The 25,168-nt window shown below is 39.3% G+C and overlaps 2 protein-coding genes across 8 annotated transcripts; both read right to left on the bottom strand.

Moving 5' to 3' along the window:
- Positions 1–371: 371 nt before the first annotated feature.
- Positions 372–24,582, bottom strand: LOC120441867 (cystatin-B-like). Of its 7 annotated transcripts, none has more exons than XM_039617341.1 (5): positions 21,685–21,727; positions 21,499–21,585; positions 21,310–21,411; positions 21,085–21,148; positions 372–584 (listed from the first exon to the last, which is right to left on the bottom strand). In XM_039617341.1, the coding sequence occupies exons 2-5, from the start codon at positions 21,571–21,573 to the stop codon at positions 523–525; spliced, it is 303 nt and encodes a 100-aa protein (XP_039473275.1). In that variant the 5' UTR covers positions 21,574–21,585; positions 21,685–21,727; the 3' UTR covers positions 372–522. The 7 variants fall into 7 exon arrangements, with proteins under 7 accessions (XP_039473275.1, XP_039473271.1, XP_039473274.1 ...); XM_039617337.1 differs by lacking the exon at positions 21,685–21,727 and adding an exon at positions 24,409–24,582 and having other exon boundaries at positions 373–584; XM_039617340.1 differs by lacking the exon at positions 21,685–21,727 and adding an exon at positions 24,409–24,582 and having other exon boundaries at positions 373–584; positions 21,499–21,582.
- LOC116314444 (cystatin-B-like) lies at positions 17,508–18,940 on the bottom strand. The gene is made up of 3 exons (XM_039617335.1): positions 18,692–18,940; positions 18,501–18,602; positions 17,508–17,820 (listed from the first exon to the last, which is right to left on the bottom strand). The coding sequence occupies exons 1-3, from the start codon at positions 18,830–18,832 to the stop codon at positions 17,692–17,694; spliced, it is 372 nt and encodes a 123-aa protein (XP_039473269.1). The 5' UTR covers positions 18,833–18,940; the 3' UTR covers positions 17,508–17,691.
- Positions 24,583–25,168: the final 586 nt, after the last annotated feature.

The raw sequence follows: 25,168 nt of genomic DNA, 5'->3' as shown, positions 1-25,168 counted from the left end.
CATCATTGTAGAACACAATAAATTGGAGAGATTAGTAGCCTGAATAATCCTTTAATTACTGGTTAGATTCTGTATATGCTGCACAAATTATGTCTCTAAAAACAGGATAACATGTGTTGGACTTTTGGGACTCTGTTAGAGTCTTCCCTCACACACACATACACACAGAGATAATTCAGACAAGAGTACTGTTAACCTTACAGTTATTATAGATGAAGCAAATATGAAAATCAAAAAATCATCAGTAGCTGCAATGATGGTAAAAACAGAAGTTAATAACTAGCAAGAAATCAACAATCACAATCATTTAGTTTTTTGTTACAGAATCCAACTTTTAATGCTTTAAATGCCAAAGTCCAGTCAAAGATATATTTCTAGAAATAAACATTTAAATGTATTAATTATAACTTTAACTTTTGAAGGAGCATTATTGCAGTTTTTTCTTTCAGGATAATAAAACAGCACATGTCATGAGGCAGCAGCTTGGAGGCAGAGAGCAGCTGAAATACAAAGTGTGATTCATTAAAAAGGTTGGATGGGATCTTTGTCATGATGGTCTTCCACACCAGTAACTACAGCTTCTCCTCAAGTGACAGCAACATCAGGAAGAAACAACACGAGAAGCTTGAGGAGTACCACCAGCTCTAGGAGAAGAGCTCAAGAAGATGTGGCGGGTGAAGGTAACAGTGGTCCCAGTGGTAATCGGAGCACTAGGTGCAGTGACTCCCAAGCTAGGCGAGTCGCTCCAGGAAGTCCTGGAACAACATCTGAGATCTCTGTCCTGAACAGCAGGATACTGCACAGGACCCTCAAGATCCCAGGCCTCTGGTGGAGGACCTGAGCTGGAAGGATAGACAGTCCACAGGGGCGAGAGGGGAATTTTAAAATAATACATTAATTAATTAATTAATTAATTAATTATACAGTTTATATAATTTATATTTTCATTTATATAATCTACACACACACACAGTTGCTTTAGCCTTCCCTTCCCCAACTTACCGTAAGGTTGACAGCTGCAACTATTCTGGTGCGCACAGCACTATGGTGCTAATTACATTATACACACGCAGCATTGAGGCCGTCCAAAGAGCAGCGACTTTATCCGAAATGCTGTACATGTCACAATGCTTTCACATTTATAAGATAACCGCAAAACACTGATTAAAGAAATACAAGATGCAGTTGTGTTCATAATCAACATCACCAGAACTCTTACCATCCATAACACACACTGCAGTAATCAATATACTTACAGGTATCTGAACACACACTGGCAGTCCTGGACTTTCCTCACCACCAGCCTATATCTGCCATTTCCCACTTCAGTGTGCAGCTCTCTTATTCCAGCCATGGGGTGCCCAGCATTCCCAGGCTTGCACTCTTAATAACTGACGGAGTGGAGCCGTCACGGTGCACGCACTCAGAGCATGACTCATGACAGAAACATACAATATCCAGTAAGAAAGATCAGTTAAGTTTATAGTGTCATTTACTGCTTATATCATTAAGGGCAATAAAGAGTACTGTGTGATATTTTGGTGGGGATTTATTTATTTCTGGGGGTTTTTATGTAATTAAAAACATAAATACCACTCATACAATACAACTCTTTTAGTCTGACACAGTACTTCTTTCTTATCTTTTGCTTAGTTTGTCATTCAAATGAAAAAGTGTTTCTGATCTGTATGGTAAACATAATAAACATCAACTAAAAGTCAAATATTTAAAGTCTATCATCAAATGTTTATGTGCTACAGTTCATCCTGACTATTCTATAATATTATTTATTCACTTTTTAAAACATATATGAACCTGAAGTTTTTGCTTTAGCTCTAGCTCATGTGAGAAAGAAACTTTTCACAGAACTCTGTGCTGTCCTGTGAAAAACCAAGTACAACACCTGACTCGATACTTTGTCGAACAAAACAAACCACAAAATTCACATTGATGTAATTAAGAAAGAGAAGCGTCAGTAACAAGATAAAACTCTCCAAATGATGCTATAATTGACACTTCCACACGGGATGTGGGGAAGAAAAGTATTTAAACTTCAGTCTCACATGGTTATTGCTACAAGAACGTAAAATATGATTTTGTGAGTTTGAAAACACATAACATTGTGTGCTAAAATCCTTCAATTCAGAGCCTGGAGACATGCTTACAGCATTTCTCTCTCATATCTTTTGCAGCTCTTTTTTAGCCCATTATTTTCTCACCTTTTTCACTTTTCTGGTTATTGCACCCTCTCAGATGGGACTACAGGGAAGCTCTCTGTCCATATCTCTTCCTGCCGTACTGCCCTCTGATGACTTCTTTGCGTTCTCTCAATCTTTTCTATCCTTTCTTCACATCTTTCAAACCTATATCACTTTTTCACACCTCCTGATATAAAACTCCAGTGTCGTTCTCGTTCTATATAAATCTCAGCTTTTTCAGCTCCTCTGCTATAGTCCATCCTTTCTCCCTTTTACCAGGATAAGAAACTGATTCTTAATACTTTGATTTAATTTGGGATGAATTGTTTTCCCAAACGCTGCCAAAAGCCAGGTTTTACTGATAAATCTTTGCTTGATGGGGGGACTTTAAATTTTTTCTTCTCTCTGCTCCTTTTGTTTTTACACTGACCTTATTTATTTTATCCTGCAGTCAAGTCAGGCGTGCATGCTGTCTGTGAGGCAAAGCAGAGGGAAGGGCAGGATTACAAATGCACAAGGGGCTGATTAGAACATGAGACACAGGAGAGCGCAAAAGTAAAGATGAAAGCCAAACTAAACCAAACCAAACTTTTTCCACCACTTGGTGAGTAGTTGGCATCCTACATGCAAACTGCAGGTGACCATGGCAATCTGATTGCAACCAAAGCAATCACAATCAGTGTTGGTCAAGTTACTTGAAAAAAGTAATCAGTAACTAATTACTGATTATTTCCCCCCAAAAGTAATCCCATTACTTTACTGATTACTTATTTTCAAAAGTAATTAGTTACTTAGTTACTTTTAAAAAACATGATTTACAACCTGAATAGGTGATAAAGCGATAGATCTTTCAGCCCAATTCTACTTTTTCTGCATAGTCCATCATATAAAATGTAATCAAATGAAAAAGTCTCTTTTTAAAACTAGTTTTATTAGTTTTAATCTAATAAAATTATGCATCAAGCAAAAATTAAATTATATACAACATTCTCTGACTGGAAGAAATTTGTTCAACATTTAAACCTATTTTCTGCACATTCCAGCACATAAAATAAAATAGTTTTTTGTGTTTACACTCAGTCTTTCAAATGTAAAACACAGCAGAAAATAAATCAAATCAAAGACTCAGCGGTCCTGTTGCTCTATTTTCCCCTGCTTAACAGGAGTGGGGCAGGCGGAGGTTTGCCCTGGTGCAGTTGTGCCGCATGTCAGTGGAAGAATCTTGGAGTTTCTCTGTGAATTTCGCATTCCCATGGCAGCGTACTCGTGCTTGCTTGGAAGTTTAGGGGTTCAGTTTTCTTCCCATGCAGTGTACAGCAGACGCTAATGGTTTTGTCACTTTTTACGGAATCAAACTCAAAGTAAGGTCAGTACTTCCACGCTTTAAACGCTGCACGGTCATACTCTCTCCCGCACTCGTTATATTATCCATTTTTGATCTGCACACAGCTGTTGCCACGAACACCGCACTCGTTTACCTCATTGTCATGAGACACTCGCGCAAACGAAATCACGGTTTAGTAACGCAGTAACGCAGCGTGCTTACGGGAAAGCAACAGTAATCTAATTACCTTTTTTGCAATAGTAATCCCTTACTTTACGCGTTACTTGAAATAAGTAATCGGATTATGCGTTATTGCCCATCTCTGGTCCACATACAGAAAGTGTCATAGAAAAATTTAAGGTATCGTGCCACATTTGACCTCTGACCTCTTGTTCATGGTTAATAATTAAGAGTCAAAGTGAAAGACAAATTTGAAACTTTGTTACTTACTACCGTTGTTTGGAATAAATAGGAATATAGGGAATTACATATTTTTATTTCAAGACAGCGTTGTCAAGAGAAAGAGAATGACCTGCCTAGTTAATAGGAAATATACTTTTACTATAATATATAATAAGCTCAAGTTATTCATGTACTTTATTATTAAACATTTAAACAATGAAATGAATGTTACACATGTAGTATATCTGCATATCTGTATAAATAAGAAAGAATAATGTCAAGTATAGTAAAGTGGATTTCATCAGGACAAAATAAAAGCCCTTCCTCTTGTTTTTATTTCAATACAAATTTCTTAAAGGAAAAACAAAGGAAATAAATAAATACAAAACATCACACTATTGCCCTTTAATTATTTTTAAAACCTGACATCTGTGCAGACCACAACTAGACAGATAAGCACATCGGATTCAGATTTGAGTTAAACTAACATCAGTCAGTCTCTAGAAGTCTAAAAAGTCTGTTTCTATCATTAAACATCCAATATACTCAACTTCCCAGAAAGTTTTGACTTCACGTGTGAAAATAGAAACGATTTTTGTTGTGTTTTGTACCACGACATCAGCTCAGATATTAACCTGCATAGCATTCAGCCCATGTTTAAACAAAATGTGGCATTTTCTGCTATTTCCTGTCAGGACAAATGGAAATGAAAATGTAATTTGCTTTAATATGATGGAACTAAAAAAGCTTGATTTTCATCACTGACTGAGAATATTGGATCTGTCTCCCAGCCTGGCTGTCCTGATTATGATGATGTATAAACCTTTAGCTGAGGAATAGATGCCAAAAGCCAAGAAGACCATAGAATTGTGCTCATTTTGCTGTCAGTAGACAGTGTTGGGGAGTAACGGAATACATGTACCACTGTTACGTATATAAAATACAAAATATGAGTAACTGTATTCTGTTACAGTTACCGTTTAAAAAAATGGTATTCAGAATACAGTTACTTTGTTGAAATAAATGGATTACACGGCGTCTCTTTTCCTGATTTATATGTTAGGCTATGCCCTCTCTATTTTTGGTAATTCCACGACGGTGGAAACCCAAACAAAACACGCATTAAGAGGCTCTAATACCTGTGTCTCAGTCTCACGGCCCATGTCACCTCTAATGATGTGAAGAAATATTTCTTTAAATTATTATTCAATAAATTGATTTAATATGAAGGCAATAGGCAGAGTGTTACATGCATAGCCCTAAAGAATATAGCCTCATGGGCAGTGTAGTCCATGCTGCAGGAGAATGCAGCCAAAAGAGTGCCTGACGAGCCCAGTTGTAAGTAAGCTATTAAGACTCGACTTTCAACTCGTGTTCGTGTTTTCCTCTGAAACAATAAGTTCCGTTGGAGCACACTTTCAACGCCTCTCTGTCTCTCGCTAGCAAAGCTGACCCAGACAACAAAGTAAAGCAAGTTTTTGGCTACGAGCCCGACACGGAACCCGACGTATTAGCCAGAGGTCCCTTTACTACGGTTCGGAGTCATGGACCTGTTTCATGTACGCGATGGAATAGTTTTAGTTGTAAAAAGCATGATAATATATTAAGTAATCCAAAGTACATTTTAGGGCATGTATTCTGTAATCTGTAGTGGAATATATTTTAAAAGTAACCTTCCCAACACTGTCAGTAGATGACATGAAGAGAGCTGATACTGAGATGTCTTTATTTCCTTGATGCCTTGTTGATATGTTGAATGAGTTATTGCCTTCCTTGTGTAATGTTTAGTTAGTTTGACTTTGTGAAATTCCCTCCTTCTGAGGTGAGAAATAACTTTGCTATTGCAGAGCTAAATTATTCAACAAGTTAATACCTTCAGCGAGGTCACCTGCACGAGAAATCCATTTTCATGTTATTTAATGTTCCTCGGTACAATGACAGTCCTGTAATGAAGTGCCTAATTTAAAATGTAACATCACCTATTGGTGAAACCAGCTTAGATTATAGGACTCACATGTTTTCATTTCTAGTCTTTAAAACCTCTCTACCCATCTAGTATTAATTCCTTCTGGGATACAAGTTAAGTATGTATATTATGCACACACACATACACACATGCAGCTATTACCCATTTCTTGTTTTTATACCTAAGATGAATTATTGTTGAATGAAGACATTTTTCAAACACATGTAAAATGTGGCCAATTGTGTTTATTGGGTTAAAAAAGGTAGAAGGGGGAAAAGAGGTAAAAGAGGAATAAAAAAGAAGGAAAGAGAGAGAGAGAAAAACCCCAACAATCCCTCTGAGCAAGCACCAGGCGACAGTGGATAGGAAAACTCCTTTAAAGTGAAAGACACTTAAAGGAGAAACCTATGGCAGAACCAGGCTCAGGAGGGGCAGTCAACTGCCGGGACTGGTCGGGGGTGAGGGTGAAAAAAAAAAAGGAGGGAGGGGAAGGGAAGGGGAAAGGGGGACAGAAAGAAGGAAAGAGAGAGAAGAGAAACCCCAACAATCCCTCTGAGCAAGCACCAGGCGACAGTGGATAGGAAAAACTCCTTTTAAAGTGAAAGACACTTAAAGGAGAAACCTATGGCAGAACCAGGCTCAGGAGGGGGCAGTCAACTGCCGGGACTGGTCGGGGGGTGAGGGTGAAAAAAGAAAAAGGAGGGAGGGGAAGGGGAAGGGGAAGGTTAAGTTGGAATAGAGGCGGAGGAAGACATGGTTACAGGTGAGAAGCAGCAGTGTCCCTCCTCCAGAACCAGTGGAAACGTTTTTCTTCTTTTCAGATAATGTTCCACGAGCACTTTTTTTCTCAAGGATGAGGGTTTTCAGCTCATCCATTGTTTCTGTGTTTTCTTTCTCAAGTTTGCTGCATCTTTTCACCATGTCTTCTAATTGTTCTTGTTTTTCTTTAAGCTTGTCTTGCAGTTCTTTAACTGTTGCCTCTCTATTCGCTTTTGCCTTGTGCACATCTGTGTGCATGTCTTCCAGCTGCTGGTTTCTCTTCTGGATTTCTTGAAGTCTACACTGCAGGTCTTTATGTGTTTTCTGTTGTTCTTGCTTTTGCGCCTGGATTTCAGTGTTTTTGTACTTCAAGGTCTTAGAAAGTTCTTCAAGTTCGGTATTTTTTCTCAGCATTTCATTGATGCTACTCTGCATCGCTGAGCATTGTTTTTCCATTTTTTTCTTTTCTCCTTCCAGTACAGATGTTTTGTACCTCGTTTCGTTATACAATTCTTGGAGTGTTAGATTTTTCTTCAGGAGAAAAACATTTTCTTCTTCCTGATGTATTTTCTGTTGGTCTTTTTCTTGAAGCAGCTCTTTATTTTTGAGGAGTGTTTCCTCAAGAGTTATTTGGAGCATTTTGCATTTTTCCTCCAAGACTGCAAACTTGGAGTCCGTTTCTTTCTCGAGCATTTCTTGTTGCTCTCTCTCTTGAATGAACTCCTTATTTCTGTGCACTTTTTTATCGAGCTTGATTTGGAGCAGTCTGTGTTTTTCCTCCATCTCATCAAGCTTGGAGTCCATTTCCTTCTGCTTCATTTCCATTTGCTTCTTGTCTTGAAGCAACTGTCGATTTTTGTGCAGAGTTTTATCATGTTTCACCTGCAGAGCTTTGCATTTTTCCTCCATGGCTTGGAGTTTGCTCTGCAGGTCTCTCTGCTCTACGGGCTCTTGTTTCTTGTCTTGGAGAATCTCTTTATTTCTCTCCAGAGTTTCATCAAGCATAACTTGCAAGCCTTCATTTTGTTTCTCGATGTTCCTCAGCTTGCACTCCATTTCTTCCTGATGTATTTTCTGTTGGTCTTTGTCGTGAAGCAACTCTTTATTTCTTTCCAGAGCTTCATCAAGCATTACTTGCAAGCCTCTATTTTGTTTCTCGATGTGCCTCAGCTTGCAATCCATTTCTTGCTGATGTATTTTCCGTTGGTCTTTCTCGTGAAGGAACTCTTTATTCCTTTCCAGAGCTTCATCAAGCATTACTTGCAAGCCTCTATTTTGTTTCTCGATGTGCCTCAGCTTGCAATCCATTTCTTGCTGATGTATTTTCCGTTGGTCTTTCTCGTGAAGGAACTCTTTATTCCTTTCCAGAGTTTCATCAAGCATTACTTGCAAGCCTCTATTTTGTTTCTCGATGTTCCTCAGCTTGCAATCCATTTCTTCCTTTTGTATTTTTGTTGGTCATTCTCGTGAAGCATCTCTGTATTTTTGAGCAGTGTTTCCTCAAGAGTTATTTGGAGCATTTTCAGTTTTTCTTCCAAGACTTCAAGCTTGGAGTCCGTTTCTTTCTCGAGGATTTCTTGTTGCTCTCTCTCTTCAATGAACTCTTTATTTCTGTGCACTGTTTTCTCAAGCTTGATTTGGAGCAGTCTGTGTTTTTCCTCCATCTCGTCATGCTTGGAGTCCATTTCCTTCTGTTTCATTTCCATTTGCTTCTTGTCTTGAAGCAACTGTTGATTTTTGTGCAGAGTTTTGTCATGCTTTACCTGCAGCGCTTTGTATTTTTCCTCCATGGCTTGGAGTTTGCGCTGCATGTCTCTCTGCTCGGCCTGTTGTTTCTCTTCTTGGTGGATTTCTTTAAGTTTCTCCAGAGCTTCATCAAGCTCTTCTTGGAGCTCCTGATTCTTCTTGAGCATTTTATCCCCTTTAATGCTCTCTTTTTTCTCCTTTTGGAGCAGATCTTTAATTTTTTCCAGAGCTTCATCCAGCTTTTCTTGGAGCACCTGATTCTTCTTATCTCGGAGAGCCCATTGTTTCTCCTCAATACCTTCTTTTTCTTGAAGCTGGTAGGATAATTTTTCTAATTCAGCGCTCTTTCTCTCATTTTCTTCCGTCAGGATCTTAATCTTCTCTCTGTTCATGAGATTTTCATTCTGCATTTCTTCCAATCGCTGTTCCTCTAATTCTACCTGTTCATCCCAAGGTAGAGAGCTCATATAAGGGTCTAGGGGCTCATACCATGGAATAGAGCTGGGGTCAGCTTCTTGTCTTTCTTGCTTTTTCTGAGACATGTTGGAGTCTGTTTACCGTGACTACGAAAAGGATCCAAAGGTTTCAAAATGCTTTACTGGTGAATGTTTGAACGCTGCTGACATAAGTGCTGCAAATAACGGACTAAAAGTTGTACATCCTCACCCCTATTTAAGGATTTTGAGGATCAAAGCTTCAAAGGATCAAAGCTTTAGAAGCCGGTGACATCAGAATTCCATAAGCCATGAGGTTGTCACATGACATTTTTGAATGAGGTCATATTTTTGTATGAATTTTTTTAAATAACATCAACATTCCGTAAGCCAGTGAGGTTCTTACATGACTTTTGAATGAGGATAAATTTTTGCTTGGAAAATTACCAATAAAGTTTCAATCCCTGTTACTTTTGTAAAAAAAAAAAAAAAAAAAAGAAAGAAAGAAAAAAGTGAGTAAAGAAAGTAAGTAAAAGTACAGTTTTATTTATATAGCATCTTTCAAGACAAATTCATTTTGTTTGAGTTGTATTGGTAACTCGTTGAAGTGTTACTGGGTATCATAACCAGTTTGCGCATACAGTGAGTGAAAGCATTGGGTGGACTGAATGAGGTTAAATTAAATCGATAGAACTGAGTGGAGTTCTATCGATTGTATTGATCAGACAGTTAGAACAACAACTAAAGGAAACTTTGATTAATCTCAAAGGAACTAATATAGGTTAACTGGTAGCTGATACAAATCAGGATTTACAACCATTTTTGGTTTGTGTTAGATTTATATTGTTGATTGTCATTTATGCTTAGAAATATCTACTTATATATGCTTAGTTGTAAATTGATAGAGGTTTGATCCTTAATAGTCTGCAAACTTTGTATGCATTCCAGAGTGTTCTGGCATGCACACACAACTTAAGGTCAGGAGAGAGGTTATATCTGCTCTTACTGATTTATGGTATAGGAGGACACCTACTCTGTATCTGGTTAAGTATAAGAGCCTTTTGTTTAGATGGACCGTTAGACTCCTGGCACCAGCGTTGGGGAGTCTTCACAGGTACACACACACACACACACACACACACACACACACACACACACACTTACACAACGCACAGGCAAGGTACTCTTTGTGTGTATGTATATGTCATATGTTAATGACCCTATGCATATTCATGTAACCTCAATAAAAGAGCAGTGTGCGGGGAGTGGACGAGAGCAACTGGGGTCAAGCGAAGGAACGGCGCTTGTCCGGTTCTCTCCGTGCACGGAAACAAAGAACGTTGCCTACTTGTGTCTTGCTTGCTGTGTAATTACATTGTCTTCAACGTTCCAGCGAATAGGTTTATGCTATGAACCTATCAGTTTGTTTGTTTTTCTGTTTGACTCCTTGTTTTGTTTAATATTGCAATTTATATGATAGTATTATGGGTTTGTTAAACTTTTCAATGTGCAAATGTTGGAAAATGAAATATCACAGCTGGAAATCAATGAAAGTGGAAATTCAGAAGAACTACCATCTCCACCCTAAATGACCATAGCCCCTCCACCCTTATTTGTTTATTACATTATATAACTGCCCTTGTATACAGACCCACAATGTTTCTGTTTCAATATTTCTTACACATACACCATGTATATAGTTTCACTCACATATATGTATGCATATACATTGCTTTTTATTTTATTTTATTTATTTATTTTTCCCCCCTTGTTGTATATTGGTTTCTCTTCTTCTTACTTTTGCACCTTTGTGGTCAAGCTACCCAATTTCGCTGTGCAAGAAACTGCACAATGACAATAAAAAGCTCTAAGTCTAAGTCTAAGTCTTTTCCTCATTAATGCACATCATAGATAACTATGTAATGTGTCTGTTGCACACTTTGTATGTCAGGAATAACCATAAATGTGTTGTCTTGCAAACGGCTGTATCAGGTCTTTACATCCACAATAAGCGAGGATAACAGAACTCCTGGAAAGCAAAAAAAAAAAAAAAAAAATCTGGTTCTTCTTTTTAAGACAGTCACCTTTAGTTTCACGCTGAGTGATGCTGGATTGTTGCAGACAAACCTGATTATGTTTCCCAGTGGGTTTTAATCTTCAGAGGCAACACAGAGTAAAGAGAAGCATTGTTATTTCAGTTTAACTTTAGTCTCAGTTTAGTTTTATCCCCTTGTAAATTTGATAAGAGCCAAATTGAGGAAACAAACTCAGTGTGTGGCCAGAAAATGCCATGGTGTCTTATAAACACATGTCACAACAAAATATGACGGATAAGACATCACATGTATAACGGAAAGAGACGCAGAAGAATTCATCTCTTTAGGCACTAGGATCAGCACCTTCACGCAGGCTGACCTGGCATCACGCAGCATCCAGTACGTCCACACCAGTGAAGAAGAGAAACATACCGACCAGTTCTCCTTCACCGTGTCCGACGGGACAAATGAGGTGAATGGCAGAAGATTTTTACGATACCTGGTAGCTTAACATGTTTTAAAATTCATTCATGAAGGAGGTCTAGATGCAGATATCTACTGACTACAACAGAAGCTCTGAAATATTATTTGTTCTTCCTAAAGACTAATTGGGTTTTAAAAATAACTTTGTTCCCATTTTGGCCAAGAAATAAGTCAACAGTCCTTGTGTGTCCAAAGAGGGACCTTTAATCTCAAGTGCAGGGAACAACCTTAAATGGTGCAGAAAACAAGCTGTTAACAGGAATTAAGAAAGAAAAGTTTTCTGATCACTTAAACGCTTAGATTAAATGAAAAAAAAAAAAAAAAAACCTTAACTATGTCATTAAATTGAAAGATATGAAAGAAATGTGAAAACTAACAAACTCTACAGCTTTTATAACAGCGGGAAAGTAGCAGCTTCCTGTCCCGGTCTCCTCATGCATAAATCTGCCTTGCTAATTCAAACTAATGAGGATCACAAGGACTCGAGTAAACATGTGAAAAGGTCATTTGACCTTCACGCCTGGCTGACTGCAATGTGGGAAGCTTTGTGGCCACTGTGGTGCTTGGTGAAGTTGTGTAGCCCTTTGGGGTTAAACTTTTTCATCACAATGAGACTTTTCTATTTGCTGAATTGTTGAGAAAGTTCTCAGTGAAAAGCAGGAAGTTGATGGCAGGATGTAGTTTTGGTTACACATATGTGTATCGCTCATAGGTTGTTTCATCATCTTATTATTGTTCTTTGTCTTCAGGTTGCTCAGACTTTCTACATCACTATCAAGCCTGTGGACGACTCCCTGCCTCTTCTTCAGGTCCCTGGCATGAGGGTGCAGGAGGGTGTGAGGAAGACCATCACTGAGTTTGAGCTGAAAGCCACCGATGCGGACACAGAGGTAACACACTGGCTACATACGTTTTCTGCAAATCTTTCACAGCTTTAATTACAGTATATGCGTGACATCATGACAAGAATCAGGTGTCACCTTCTGTGGCGGGAACTACAACAGAGACGCTTTGAGCACTTCAGAAGGTCTTAAAGTAAAACGAAACAAAAAACTTTTCAAATGTGTAACTGAGGTCAAAATACAGCATTGAAGGACTGATTTCTTCAGCGTGCACACTCATACTTCTTTAATTAAGGCGAAACTAAAGCAAATGTTGGATGTTATCCATCCTCTGCTGCATATATTGTAGAGTTAATAATATGTATGAAGTAATTTAAATGAGCTTATTTGCCTTTTTCCTTCTTTAGGCATCAAATTCTCTTTATGAGCTGCACAATATAAACAGATCATATCTTTGAAGCTTGGTATGATTTGTGAACTAATTGGCATCATGTTTGGAATCATCCCAAAGCAGTACAGATACCAGTTTAGAAAAGAGCTGGACCTCTGAATGTTTATTTTGAGATGATTACCTAAGCTGGCTAAACTAAGCAGCCGGTTTAAGGGATAATCCAACACTGTTAATCCCATAAATCTGTAATTCTCAGTAAAAACTTGAAGATTTATTTTCTACTGCCTTATTGTAGAATTTTAGAGAGTAACACCCAAAAGTGATGTTAAGGTTCGCCACTATAGATATTTTGAAGCTGATTCCTGAATTTGAGTTCTCACTATTTTGCTGGTTTGTTGGTTGTGCAGAACCAACACTGCTTCTTTATGTAGCTTCATCCTAGGGAGACATTGCAGGCGATATCATTGAGCCGTCCTTCCTTTCCTGCATTTTCCTCCTATTACACCACCTTCCTCCAGGCGGAGTCCATCGTCTTCAGCGTCATCCAGGCTCCTCGACACGGCACCATCGAGCGCACCATCAGCGGCCAACACTACCGACAGATAAGCAGCTTCAGAATCAAACTAATCATTTGATTCAGGTGTGTTGACCCAGGCTGATATTTAAAAGTTGCAGGACACCGGCCCTCGAGGCCTGGAGTTATTATAGATGAAGCAAATATGAAAATCCAAAAAATCATCAGTAGCTGCAATGATGGTAAATGCAATGGTAAAAGTTAATAACTAGCAAGAAATCAACGATCACAATCATTTAGTTTTTTACAGAATTCAACTTTTAATGTTTCAAATGATGAACTCCAGTCAGTTATATATGTGTAGAAATAAAGATTTTTAATATATTGATTATAACTTTAACTTCTGAAGGAGCATTATTGCAGTTTTTTCTTTCAGGATAATAAAACAGCACATGTCATGAGGCAGCAGCTTGGAGGCAGAGAGCAGCTGAAATACAAAGTGTGATTCATTAAAAAGGTTGGATGGGATCTTTGTCATGATGGTCTTCCACACCAGTAACTACGGCTTCTCCTCCATAACATGGAAGCTTCTTCCAGACCTGCAGATGAAGGTAGCTGTCTCCTCCTACATGAACCTGCAGTCAAACCAGAGGAAACTTGTACTTGTTGAACACTGAAGATCTTCAATCTGTTCAACAGCTCATCTGGATCTCACAAGTAACTCAGTCCATAAACACTTTCTTTATTTTCTTCCATTAATAATCACTGTCATGTATGATGTCACAGTTTTAATTACCTTGATGTCATAGTTGATTCCTTGCACCACTTGACTCTTGTACTGAACAGCTTTGAACACGGCATATGCTTCATTTCTTTTTTCCTCTACTTGACACTTAACCTGTATATGGACAAAATAAAAGTAAAACATAACGTAAAATGCAGAGCACAGAGTTGATGTGTCTGTCTGTCTGAATGTTATGAAGAAGCTCACCTCATCACAGATTGTCTGAATTTCCTCATCAGCGTCTTTCACCTTCGAGAATCCTCCACCTGTTATGGCATCCATTGTGAAAGTCTGCTGAAATAAACAGAGGAGACAGTGTTCTGGTTTTGTGTCTCAAACATACTGGTGCCAGTCCCAGTACATATACTGGGTAAGTGACCTGGAAACTTACTGGAAGGTGACTCTAACGCATGATAGGAGGAGCAACATGTGAAACCACAGCCCCTAAATGTTTGCTTACACTGTCTTCTTGAAATATCTACTTGTGTAATTGTCTTAAATTATCTGAGTCTTTAAAACAGATAAACCTATGCTTTCATATGAACTTTTCAGACCACTAAAAAGGACGATAACTAAAAGGTGTTTCGCGTAGTTCTGTCAGTCTGTAGTCGTGATGAATGTCTTATAAAAATAATTTATGTGCCACAGCTGTGGCTGTCAAAAATTATCTTAAATAAATACCATGAACTTTGGAAATTCTACTTTAAGCTGACTGTCCAGAGATAAGCTGTCAAACCTTAGATAGATCAATATGCCAGATCTGCAAGATTTTTTTTAACTGAAGTGAAAAAAGTGTGTGACTGAGGAACCTTACAGTTTTGCAAAACACCCCAAAAACACGTTTTCAAGAAAATTGTAAAATGAATCTTGAGTCTAAACGTGTTTAGAGCAGATGATTTACTTTAATTTTATAAACATATAAACTTCATAGAAAAAGTAAAGAAACTTATATTTGGGCAATCATTTCTTTGCTGTCACACTTCTTCTTGGCAATAAATCTTATGCTATGGGAAAGTCTGTTCATTTTCCCTTAAATGGTGCCATGTTTGTAAGGAAAATATATTCCTGTGTTGAGCAGCAGAGGTGAGTATGTGGATCATCCCCATAAAATATTGCCAGATCTTCTCTGCCAAAGCCAAATAGCTTATTCTCCTATTGACTCTGGTTTTGAGCTTCAGGTACCCCAGGTACTGACAATCCAGTGCCTGATTGGTGCCCACTTCGTATCTCCTGTGAGCATGGACCCTGGTGCAGCGATCATATGCTCCAAGCATGCTACATTTAACTGATGTGGATAGGGCCTGTGCCATACGGCAACTTCAAACTTGACACCACAAGAAGACCGTTTCCGCTCACTGTCTGCATTTAGAAACCGTAAGCAGTCTGCTACAGATTTGCAGTTAAAGTTTGCAGGATGATTTTGCCAATGGTGCTCTGTCCAGACAATCCATCAGGCCCATTAGCACTGACGTCAGCGATATGTGCACTAAGCGTGAGCCTGAGGTGAAATTTTATGTTTAGCAACGAATGCAGACTCTGCCTTTAGCAGCTGGATTGTAGGATCAAAGTCTGGAAAAGACACAGACACTATGCTGATTGATGTATCGATAGGACAGCTTTTGCAGAGTTTGTCCCTATGCAGAAAGATATCGAGATTAGATCCTGTAACAAGTGGGAACACAAGAAGCTTGAGAAGTACCAAGGGCTTAGAGAAGAGCTCGAGAAGATGTGGAGGGTGAAGGTAACAGTAGTCCCAGTGGTAATCGGAGCACTAGGTGCAGTGACTCCCAAGCTAGGCGAGTGGCTCCAGGAAATCCTGGAACAACATCTGAGATCTCTGTCCTGAACAGCAGGATACTGCACAGGACCCTCAAGATCCCAGGCCTCTGGTGGAGGACCTGAGCTGGAAGGATAGACAGTCCACAGGGGCGAGAGGGGAATTTTAAAATAATACATTAATTAATTAATTAATTATACAGTTTATATGATTTATATTTTCATTTATATAATCTACACACACACACACACACAGTTACTTTAGCCTTCCCCACTGCTCTGCCATCAACTTACCGTAAGGTTGACAGCTGCAACTATTCTGGTGCGCGCAGCACTATGGTGCTAATTACATTATACACACGCAGCATTGAGGCCGTCCAAAGAGCAGCGACTTTATCCAAAATGCTGTACATGTCACAATGCTTTCACATTTATAAGATAACCGCAAAACACTGATTAAAGAAATACAAGATGCAGTTGTGTTCATAATCAACATCACCAGAACTCTTACCATCCATAACACACACTGCAGTAATCAATATACTTACAGGTATCTGAACACACACTGGCAGTCCTGGACTTTCCTCACCACCAGCCTATATCTGCCATTTCCCACTTCAGTGTGCAGCTCTCTTATTCCAGCCACGGGGTGCCCAGCATTCCCAGGCTTGCACTCTTAATAACTGACGGAGTGGAGCCGTCACGGTGCACGCACTCAGAGCATGACTCATGACAGAAACATACAATATCCAGTAAGAAAGATCAGCTGAGTCTATAGTGTCATTTACTGCTTATATCATTAAGGGAAATGTATTTGTTTTTGTTTTTGTTTTTATTTTTTCAAAAATGTAATTAAAAACATAAATACCACCCTTATGGGTATACAGTAAGCTTGAAGATCAGACGACAGCAAGTTAAGTCTAAAGTCAACTCTTTTAGTCTGACACAGTACTTCTTTCTTATCTTTCCTTAGTTTGTCATTCAAATGATGAAGTGTTTCTGGTCTGTAGGATAAACACAATACACGTCAAATAAAAGTCAAATATTTAAAGTCTATCATCAAATGTTTATGTGCTACAGTTCATCCTGACTATTGTATAATATTATTTATTCACTTTTAAAACATTTATGGGCCTGACGATTTTGCTTTAGCTCTAGCTCATGTGAGAAAGAAACTTTTCACAGAACTCTGTGCTGTCCTATGAAAAACCAAGTACAACACCTGACTCGATACTTTGTCGAACAAAACAAACCACAAAATTCACATTGATGTAATTAACAAAGACAAGCGTCAGTAACAAGATAAAAGAAACACTGATTAATGGTCAAATTTGCTAATAAAATAATGCTGACAACCTACTGACCACCTTTCATGTGTACTTTCAGTTATCTCCTAAAAGCTGGAAAAGTTGATTTCAATCAATAAGAGACCCTCTGACTGAACTGTGCTTTATTTTAGGTCCCTTCTTCAGATATGCGTTCAAAAAGGATAACATCCTAAATGAAATATAACTCTCCAAATGATGCTATAATTGACTCTTACACACAGGATGTGGGGAAGAAAAGTATTTAAACTTCAGTCTCACATGGTTATTGCTACAAGAACGTAAAATATGATTTTGTGAGTTTGAAAACACATAACATTGTGTGCTAAAATCCTTCAATTCAGAGCCTGGAGACATGCTCACAGCTGAGTTTTACTAAAGACATTGCCCATATTAGGAAAGAGACGTGTGTTTGGCTTCACTGATTATGTAATTTTCTGGCCCTCTTTCAGTGTGACAAATGAAATACAGTCCACTCCCGGGGCTGCAGACATTTCACAACTCAGAAACCACAACCGAAAAAAAAATCTGCTTCATTCATTTAATTAAGTACTTTGTATAAAACATGATCCACTTTGTCTTCCATTTTCTGCAGTATGTTATTATATGTAAACAAGGAAAGCTTTCCCCTCATGAAGAGGCAGGTTATTAATGGATTACAATGAGAGTACAGGGTATAGGCACTGATTCTTTGGCTGGTTCATTTTCCCATTAGAAGTACTCAATACTGTCATGTTGACTCTTGGGGTGCTGCAGATTGGTCAGCTCGAGCGTTCCTCCATAAGCCGGGAGCTTCTTGTAAACACGGAGGTGAACATATTCGCCTCCTCCCACATAGACCTGCAAGGAAGTACAAGGAAACTTAAAGGAGATGCTTAATGTGCACATAGAAGTACTCCTGCTCATTTTATTACAGCTGTGGTAATGTAAGCCACAACTGTGGGCCAAACAACACGCTAACATGTGGAAATGGGGAATCCACATCTTCATATATAGAGTGCACGATGGTTCTAGTGTTCACAAACACAACATTTGTTGAGCTCTGTTCATGGCTGAGACAGTTTATCAAGTAAATATCTGCTTATGCTTCTTTATTTAACCCATTAGGGGTGTTTTGTATTACAAGTCAACATCTACAAGTACAGGAACTGCTCGTTTTGTCCGTTAACCCCAGGAGTGTGACGCGCACATGCATTTTCATTTGTGGATTCTTCCAAAAGATTTAAATGCACTTAACCAAAATTTGGGTGTTTTCAATGATTGAAAGCATCAGCAGTGATGCTAGAAAACTTAAAACAGTTTAAGTTTTGTATGAATCTCCATATAAATGACCACATAAACGCAGAGTGTAGAGGTAGTTACGTGGGGGGGGGAAACAACACTGATCGTGGCTGGAGTTTTCACTTGAGAGATCAGATTATCTACAATCAATGCTCTTATTGATGATATTTTGTTATATGCAAGACCTCATAGCTTTGTAGTGTTGCCACTGTGCTCACTGCTTGCATTACAAACATTACCTTAATGAAGTAGTTGGTCCCAGCTACGAGCTGCGTTTTGTAGCTCTTTGCAGTGAAAACCTCGAAGTTTCTCCCAGTTTTCTGCTCTGCGAGAGATTTCATCTGAATAACAAAGACAGCAACATCTATATGAAACACAGGCCCTGTGTGTGCACAAAGTTTTGAGTGTAAAATCTCTATTTTCTACTCACTGCATCGCAGATCTTCTGAACAACTTCATCAGCCTGCTTCACCTTGGTCAGCCCTCCGCACATTTCCACTTCGACAACATTTTGTTGGTAAAAAACGACCAAAAAGCTAATAAATACACGCCAATTCACAAGACTCCGCATTTTGGACCAGCGCAGGGGGAGCGAGATGGATGCTGTTTGTAAACGATTATGTAAAAAAATAAATCAAAAAATCAAAACAAGTTATATGACTCCGCATTTTGGACCGTACCATCAGCTCAGGGACTAGGGGGGAGGTATTTGCCAAACGTCATGTAAAAAAGAAGAAGAAGAAGAAGAAGAAAGATGCACACATAGACAGACTAAGACAAGAAAATAATGACTTTTATTCACATTTTTAGACGTTTTGTGTTGATAAATCTCTCAAATATTTAAGCGTATGACAGCTAACTGTGGAGTCTGCCGGTGTTGTGCCAAAAAATGATCGTCCGTCAAAAGCTGATTTCCGGCATTTGCCAAAAACTGTTTGCTCAAATTTAAACTGCTATAAATAACTTGTTGGTCTATAATATGTGAAACATATGTGAAATGGATCCCTCATGAATGACATCAAGTCATCTTGCGCCACAAACAACATTCATGTAACAAGGTGTAGGCCGCAATCAGTTTTTCGATCTGTTACCAATGCCAGAGTTGGTATCAATACCATCGATATTTGGATCGATATTTGAACTTCAGGTACCCCAGGTGCTGACAATCCAGTGCCTGATTGGTGCCTAATTAGCATCTCCTGTGAGCATGGAACCTGGTGCAGCAGAGGTCTGCTCCAAGCATGCTACATTTAAAGGATGTGGATAGTTCCCACGCCATAGGGCAACTTCAAACTGGTGTTCCACAAAAAAAACATGCAACGTTATTTGGAGTGAGCCCTAATGCCAAGTCCAGACTGAAGAACAAGTTCTATTTAACCGCTAATGTCAGAGACAAGCCGCGAAGTGAGCGTCCTAAGAACACGACACCACAAGAAGGCAGTTTCCGCACCCTGTCAGCATTTAGAAATCTGTAAGCAGTCTGCTACAGATTTGCAGTCAAAGTTTGCAGGACGATTTGGCCAATGGTGCTCTGCCCAGACAATCAATTCCTCCCATATGCACTGATGTCAGTAACACGTGCACTGAACATGGACATGTGGAGAGATGTTATGTTTAGCAATGAATACAGATTCTGCCTCTAAGCAGCTGAGTCGTGGGTCAAAGAGCAACAATTTGCACTTGTCACATTTCAACACTCAGGAATGTAACTTCTGGCTGCGAGAATCAACAGTGGTGCTCACATGTTTCATATAGGGACTCGGGATCAGTGGAGGCTCTCTTTGCACTTTGCTGTTTCTTTGTCTCTTTAGCTTGTGACTATTTTATTTTGGTATAAGGCAGTGTGTACCTTTTACCTAGCCTTTGGGGGAACATCCATTTGCTGTGAGTCGTGTCTTCACTGCAGTGTTTTCAAGCACCTTGACTCTTTGCAAATAGTTCAAAATAAAAATGTTGATGTGAACTAGAGCAACAGAAAGTGAACTGAATTAACTGTATTCTTGACACGGCAGTGAGTCTGCCCAAAGCTAAATACGCTCTGATATGTCCAACTTTTCAGTGAGATCCAGTACAGAGACATGCTGCTGTGATTATTTTATGGCAGTACAGCTTCTTTTCTGTCATATTTGTGCATCTGTTACGCCCCTCTGCAGCCCCTAATCTCTTTGCAGTGGCAGTGCAAGAGTGTTCAGCTGTTGCTAATTGACCACAGCGAGTCAGGTGTGGTACCAGCTATTTTAACTAACTTGTAATATAATTCAAAATAAAACCTCTTCTCGTTGAAATTGTGGTGTTTGTCTCCATCTTTATGTCGCGGCTTTTGAGCTGGGTCGTAACAGCGTCTTTAATGAGAAATCTTGTTGGTGATTGTTCATAACTTATTCCAAATATATAAAGTGTGAATAATGAGTGTTTTTGATGTAAAATCCATCTCCACCTAGAACTTTGTAATTAAACACCCTCGACACATTTTTGCAAATTGGCCCGTGACTTCTTGCAAGAAATTCAACCTCACAACTGTCAAGAACTCAACAACCAAGAAATTCTTTGAATCTTTCTTTTGATATTCTTTTTGAAAACTTTTTTTTTGACATTGTACCATATTTCACAGTAACTGCAGTTTTAAAATGCACCGCTTTTGGCTCAAACCTTTAAAGGAATATTACTTCATTTTAATTATTTGATGGTATTAAAACATTTTGTTTTCTTCCACACAAATTTGGAGTAACCAGCTGAAATCGGGTGTGTACTGGCTTCAGATTAGAAAGGTATGATTGGATCTTCTTATGTGGTTTTATTGCACAGAAGAAAGAACGGCTTCCCCTCCATAACATGGAAGCTTCTTCCAGACCCGCAGAAGAAGGTAGCTGTCTCCTCCTACATGAACCTGCAGTCAAATCAGAGGAAACTTGTACTTGTTGAACACTGAAGATCTTCAATCTGTTCAACAGCTCATCTGGATCTCACAAGTAACTCAGTCCATAAACACTTTCTTTATTTTCTTCCATTAATAATCACTGTCATGTATGATGTCACACTTTTAATTACCTTGATGTCATAGTTGATTCCTTGCACCACTTGACTCTTGTACTGAACAGCTTTGAACACGGCATATGCTTCATTTCTTTTTTCCTCTACTTGACACTTAACCTGTATATGGACAAAATAAAAGTAAAACAACGTAAAATGCAGAGCACAGAGTTGATGTGTCTGTCTGAATGTTATGAAGAAGCTCACCTCATCACAGATTGTCTGAATTTCCTCATCAGCGTCTTTCACCTTCGAGAATCCTCCACATTTTATGGCATCCATTGTGAAAGTCTGCTGAAATAAACAGAGGAGACAGTTTTCTGGTTTTATGTGTCTCAAACATACTGGTGCCAGTCCCAGTACATATACTGGGTAAGTGACCTGGAAACTTACTGGAAGGTGACTCTAACGCATGATAGGAGGAGCAACATGTGAAACCACAGCCCCTAAATGTTTGCTTACACTGTCTTCTTGAAATATCTACTTGTGTAACTGTCTTAAATTATCTGTGTCTTTAAAACAGATAAACCTATGCTTTCATATGAACTTTTCAGACCACTAAAAAGGACGATAACTAAAAGGTGTTTCGCGTAGTCCTGTCAGTCTGTAGTCGTGATGAATGTCTTATAAAAATAATTTATGTGCCACAGCTGTGGCAGTCAAAAATTATCTTAAATAAATACCATGAACTTTGCAAATTCTACTTTAAGCTGACTGTCCAGAGATAAGCTGTCAAACCTTAGATAGATCAATATGCCAGATCTGCAAGTTTTTTCAACTGAAGGGAAAAAAGTGTGTGACTGAGGAACCTTACAGTTTTGCAAAACACCCCAAAAACACGTTTTCAAGAAAATGATAAAAGGAATCTTGAGTCTATATAAACCTGTTTAGAGCAGATGGTTGTCAAACTAAAGTATTTAAAATCTCATCCAGCTCCTCCACACCATTGTACAATATTTACTTTTTACTTATTACAAACATATAAACTTAACACAAAACTAAGGAAACTTATATTTGAGCAATCATTTCTTTGCTGTCACACTTCTTCTTGGCAATAAATCTTATGCTATGGGAAAGTCTGTTCATTTTCCTTTAAATGGTGCCATGTTTGTAAGGAAAATATATTCCTGTGTTGAGCAGCAGAGGTGAGTATGTGGATTATGCCCATAAAAAACTTGCCAGATCTTCTCTGCCAAAGCCAAATAGCTTATTCTGCTATTGACTCTGGTTTTGAGCTTCAGGTACCCCAGGTACTGACAATCCAGTGCCTGGTTGGTGCCCACTTAGTATCTCCTGTGAGCATGGACCCTCTTGCAGCGATCATATTCTCCAAGCATGCTACATTTAACTGATGTGGATAGGGCCTGTGCCATACGGCAACTTCAAACTTGACACCAGAGGAACACGACACCACAAGAAGACCGTTTCCGCACACTGTCTGCATTTAGAAACCGTACGCAGTCTGCTAAAGATTTGCAGTCAAAGTTTGCACGATGATTTTACCAGTGGTGCTCTGCCCAGACGATGCATCAGGCCCATTAGCACTGACATCAGCGACATGTCCACTAAGCATGAACGTGAGGAGAAATGTTATGTTTAGCAATGAATGCAGACTCTGCCAGCTGGATTGTAGGATCAAAGTCTGGAAAAGACACAGATGCTATGCTGATTGATGCATCGATGGAACAGCTTTTGCAGAGCTTGTCCCTATGATCAGTACCTGTGATCAGATGCCAGGGATTAGATACCCTGCTGGGATACACCCTGAGAGTGTACGCAAAGCAAAAGGAAGGAGGCCAAGGACTAGTGAGTGTCAGAACCACTGTGGAGGATGAGACAACAGACATCTATGAGTACATCAGGAAGGTGGCCACTAATGACTGCATGCTTAGTGAATAACTCTGGCAGCAGAAACCAGAGAAACAGAGAAAGAGGAGGATCAAGGAGAAGAACCATCATTTAAGGACAGGGCCCTGCACGGTATGTATCACCAGCAGAACTTGCAAATCTGGCAGATGACATCCAGAAATCCCACCAGGATCTGGACAAAGCTGGACTGAAAGACAGCACAGAGGCACTAATCATGGCAGCACAGGGGAACGCTCTGAGCACAAGATCCATCGAGGCTGGGGTCTACCACACCAGGCAAGACCCCAGGTGCAGGCTGTGTAAAGATGCCCCTGAGAAACTCCAGGAACGGTTGGGTGCAAGATGCTAGCAGGCAGGAAACACCATAACCAAGGGGTCGGCATAATATACAAGAACATCTGTGCTGAGTATGGCCTGGAAGTTGTACAGTGGTCGAGAATGACGAGCTAAGGTCCTGTGAGACTTCCAGATACAGACGGACAAAATGGTGGTAGCTAACCAACCGGACATGGTGGGGGTAGAGAAGCAGAAGAAGAAGGCCGTAGTGATACACGTAGCGATACCAAACGACAGCAACATCAGGAAGAAACAACACGAGAAACTTGAGAAGTACCAAGGGCTCAGAGAAGAGCTCGAGAAGATGTGGAGGGTGAAGGTAACATTGGTTGCAGTGGTAATCGGAGCACTAGGTGCAGTGACTCCCAAGCTAGGCGAGTGGCTCCAGCAGATCCCTGGAACAACATCCGAGATCTCTGTCCTGATGAGCACAGTCCTAGGAACAGCTAAGATACTGCGCAGGACCCTCAAGATCCCAGGCCTCTGGTGGAGGACCCGAGCTTGAAGGATAGACCGCCCGCAGGGGCGACAGGGGAATTTTAAAAAGTTAATAAATTATGTAGTTTCTATAATTTATATGTTCATTTATATAATCTACACACACACACACACACACACAGTTACTTTAGCCTTCCCCACTGCTCTGCCACCAACTTACCGTAAGGTTGACAGCTGCAACTATTCTGGTGCACGCAGCACTATGGTGCTAATTACATTATACACACGCAGCATTGAGGCCGTCCAAAGAGCAGCGACTTTATCCAAAATGCTGTACATGTCACAATGCTTTCACATTTATAAGATAACTGCAAAACACTGATTAAAGAAATCCAAGATGCAGTCGCGTTCATAATCAACATCACCAGAACTCTTACCATCAATAACACACACTGCAGTAATCAATATACTTACAGGTATCTGAACACACACTGGCAGTCCTGGACTTTCCTCACCACCAGCCTATATCTGCCATTTCCCACTTCAGTGTGCAGCTCTCTTATTCCAGCCACGGGGTGCCCAGCATTCCCAGGCTTGCACTCTTAATGACTGATGGAGTGGAGCCGTCACGGTGCACGCACTCAGAGCATGACTCATGACAGAAACATACAATATCCAGTAAGTAAGATCAGCTGAGTCTATAGTGTCATTTACTGCTTATATCATTAAGGAAATGTATTTGTTTTTGTTTTGTTTTTCAAAATGTAATTAAAAACATAAATACCACCCTTATGGGTATACAGTAAGCTTGAAGATCAGACGACAGCAAGTTAAGTCTAAAGTCAACTCTTTTAGTCTGACACAGTACTTCTTTCTTGTCTTTTGCTTAGTTTGTCATTCAAATGATGAAGTGTTTCTGGTCTATAGGATAAACACAATACACGTCAAATAAAAGTCAAATATTTAAAGTCTATCATCAAATGTTTATGTGCTACAGTTCATCCTGACTATTGTATAATATTATTTATTCACTTTTTAAAACATTTATGGGCCTGACGATTTTGCTTTAGCTCTAGCTCATGTGAGAAAGAAACTTTTCACAGAACTCTGTGCTGTCCTATGAAAAACCAAGTACAACACCTGACTCGATACTTTGTCGAACAAAACAAACCACAAAATTCACATTGATGTAATTAACAAAGACAAGCGTCAGTAACAAGATAAAAGAAACACT

This window comes from Oreochromis aureus, linkage group 9 (genome assembly GCF_013358895.1).
Source record: "Oreochromis aureus strain Israel breed Guangdong linkage group 9, ZZ_aureus, whole genome shotgun sequence".
NCBI classification, from domain to species: domain Eukaryota; kingdom Metazoa; phylum Chordata; class Actinopteri; order Cichliformes; family Cichlidae; genus Oreochromis; species Oreochromis aureus.
This window is presented reverse-complemented; position numbering and strand designations above follow the sequence as displayed.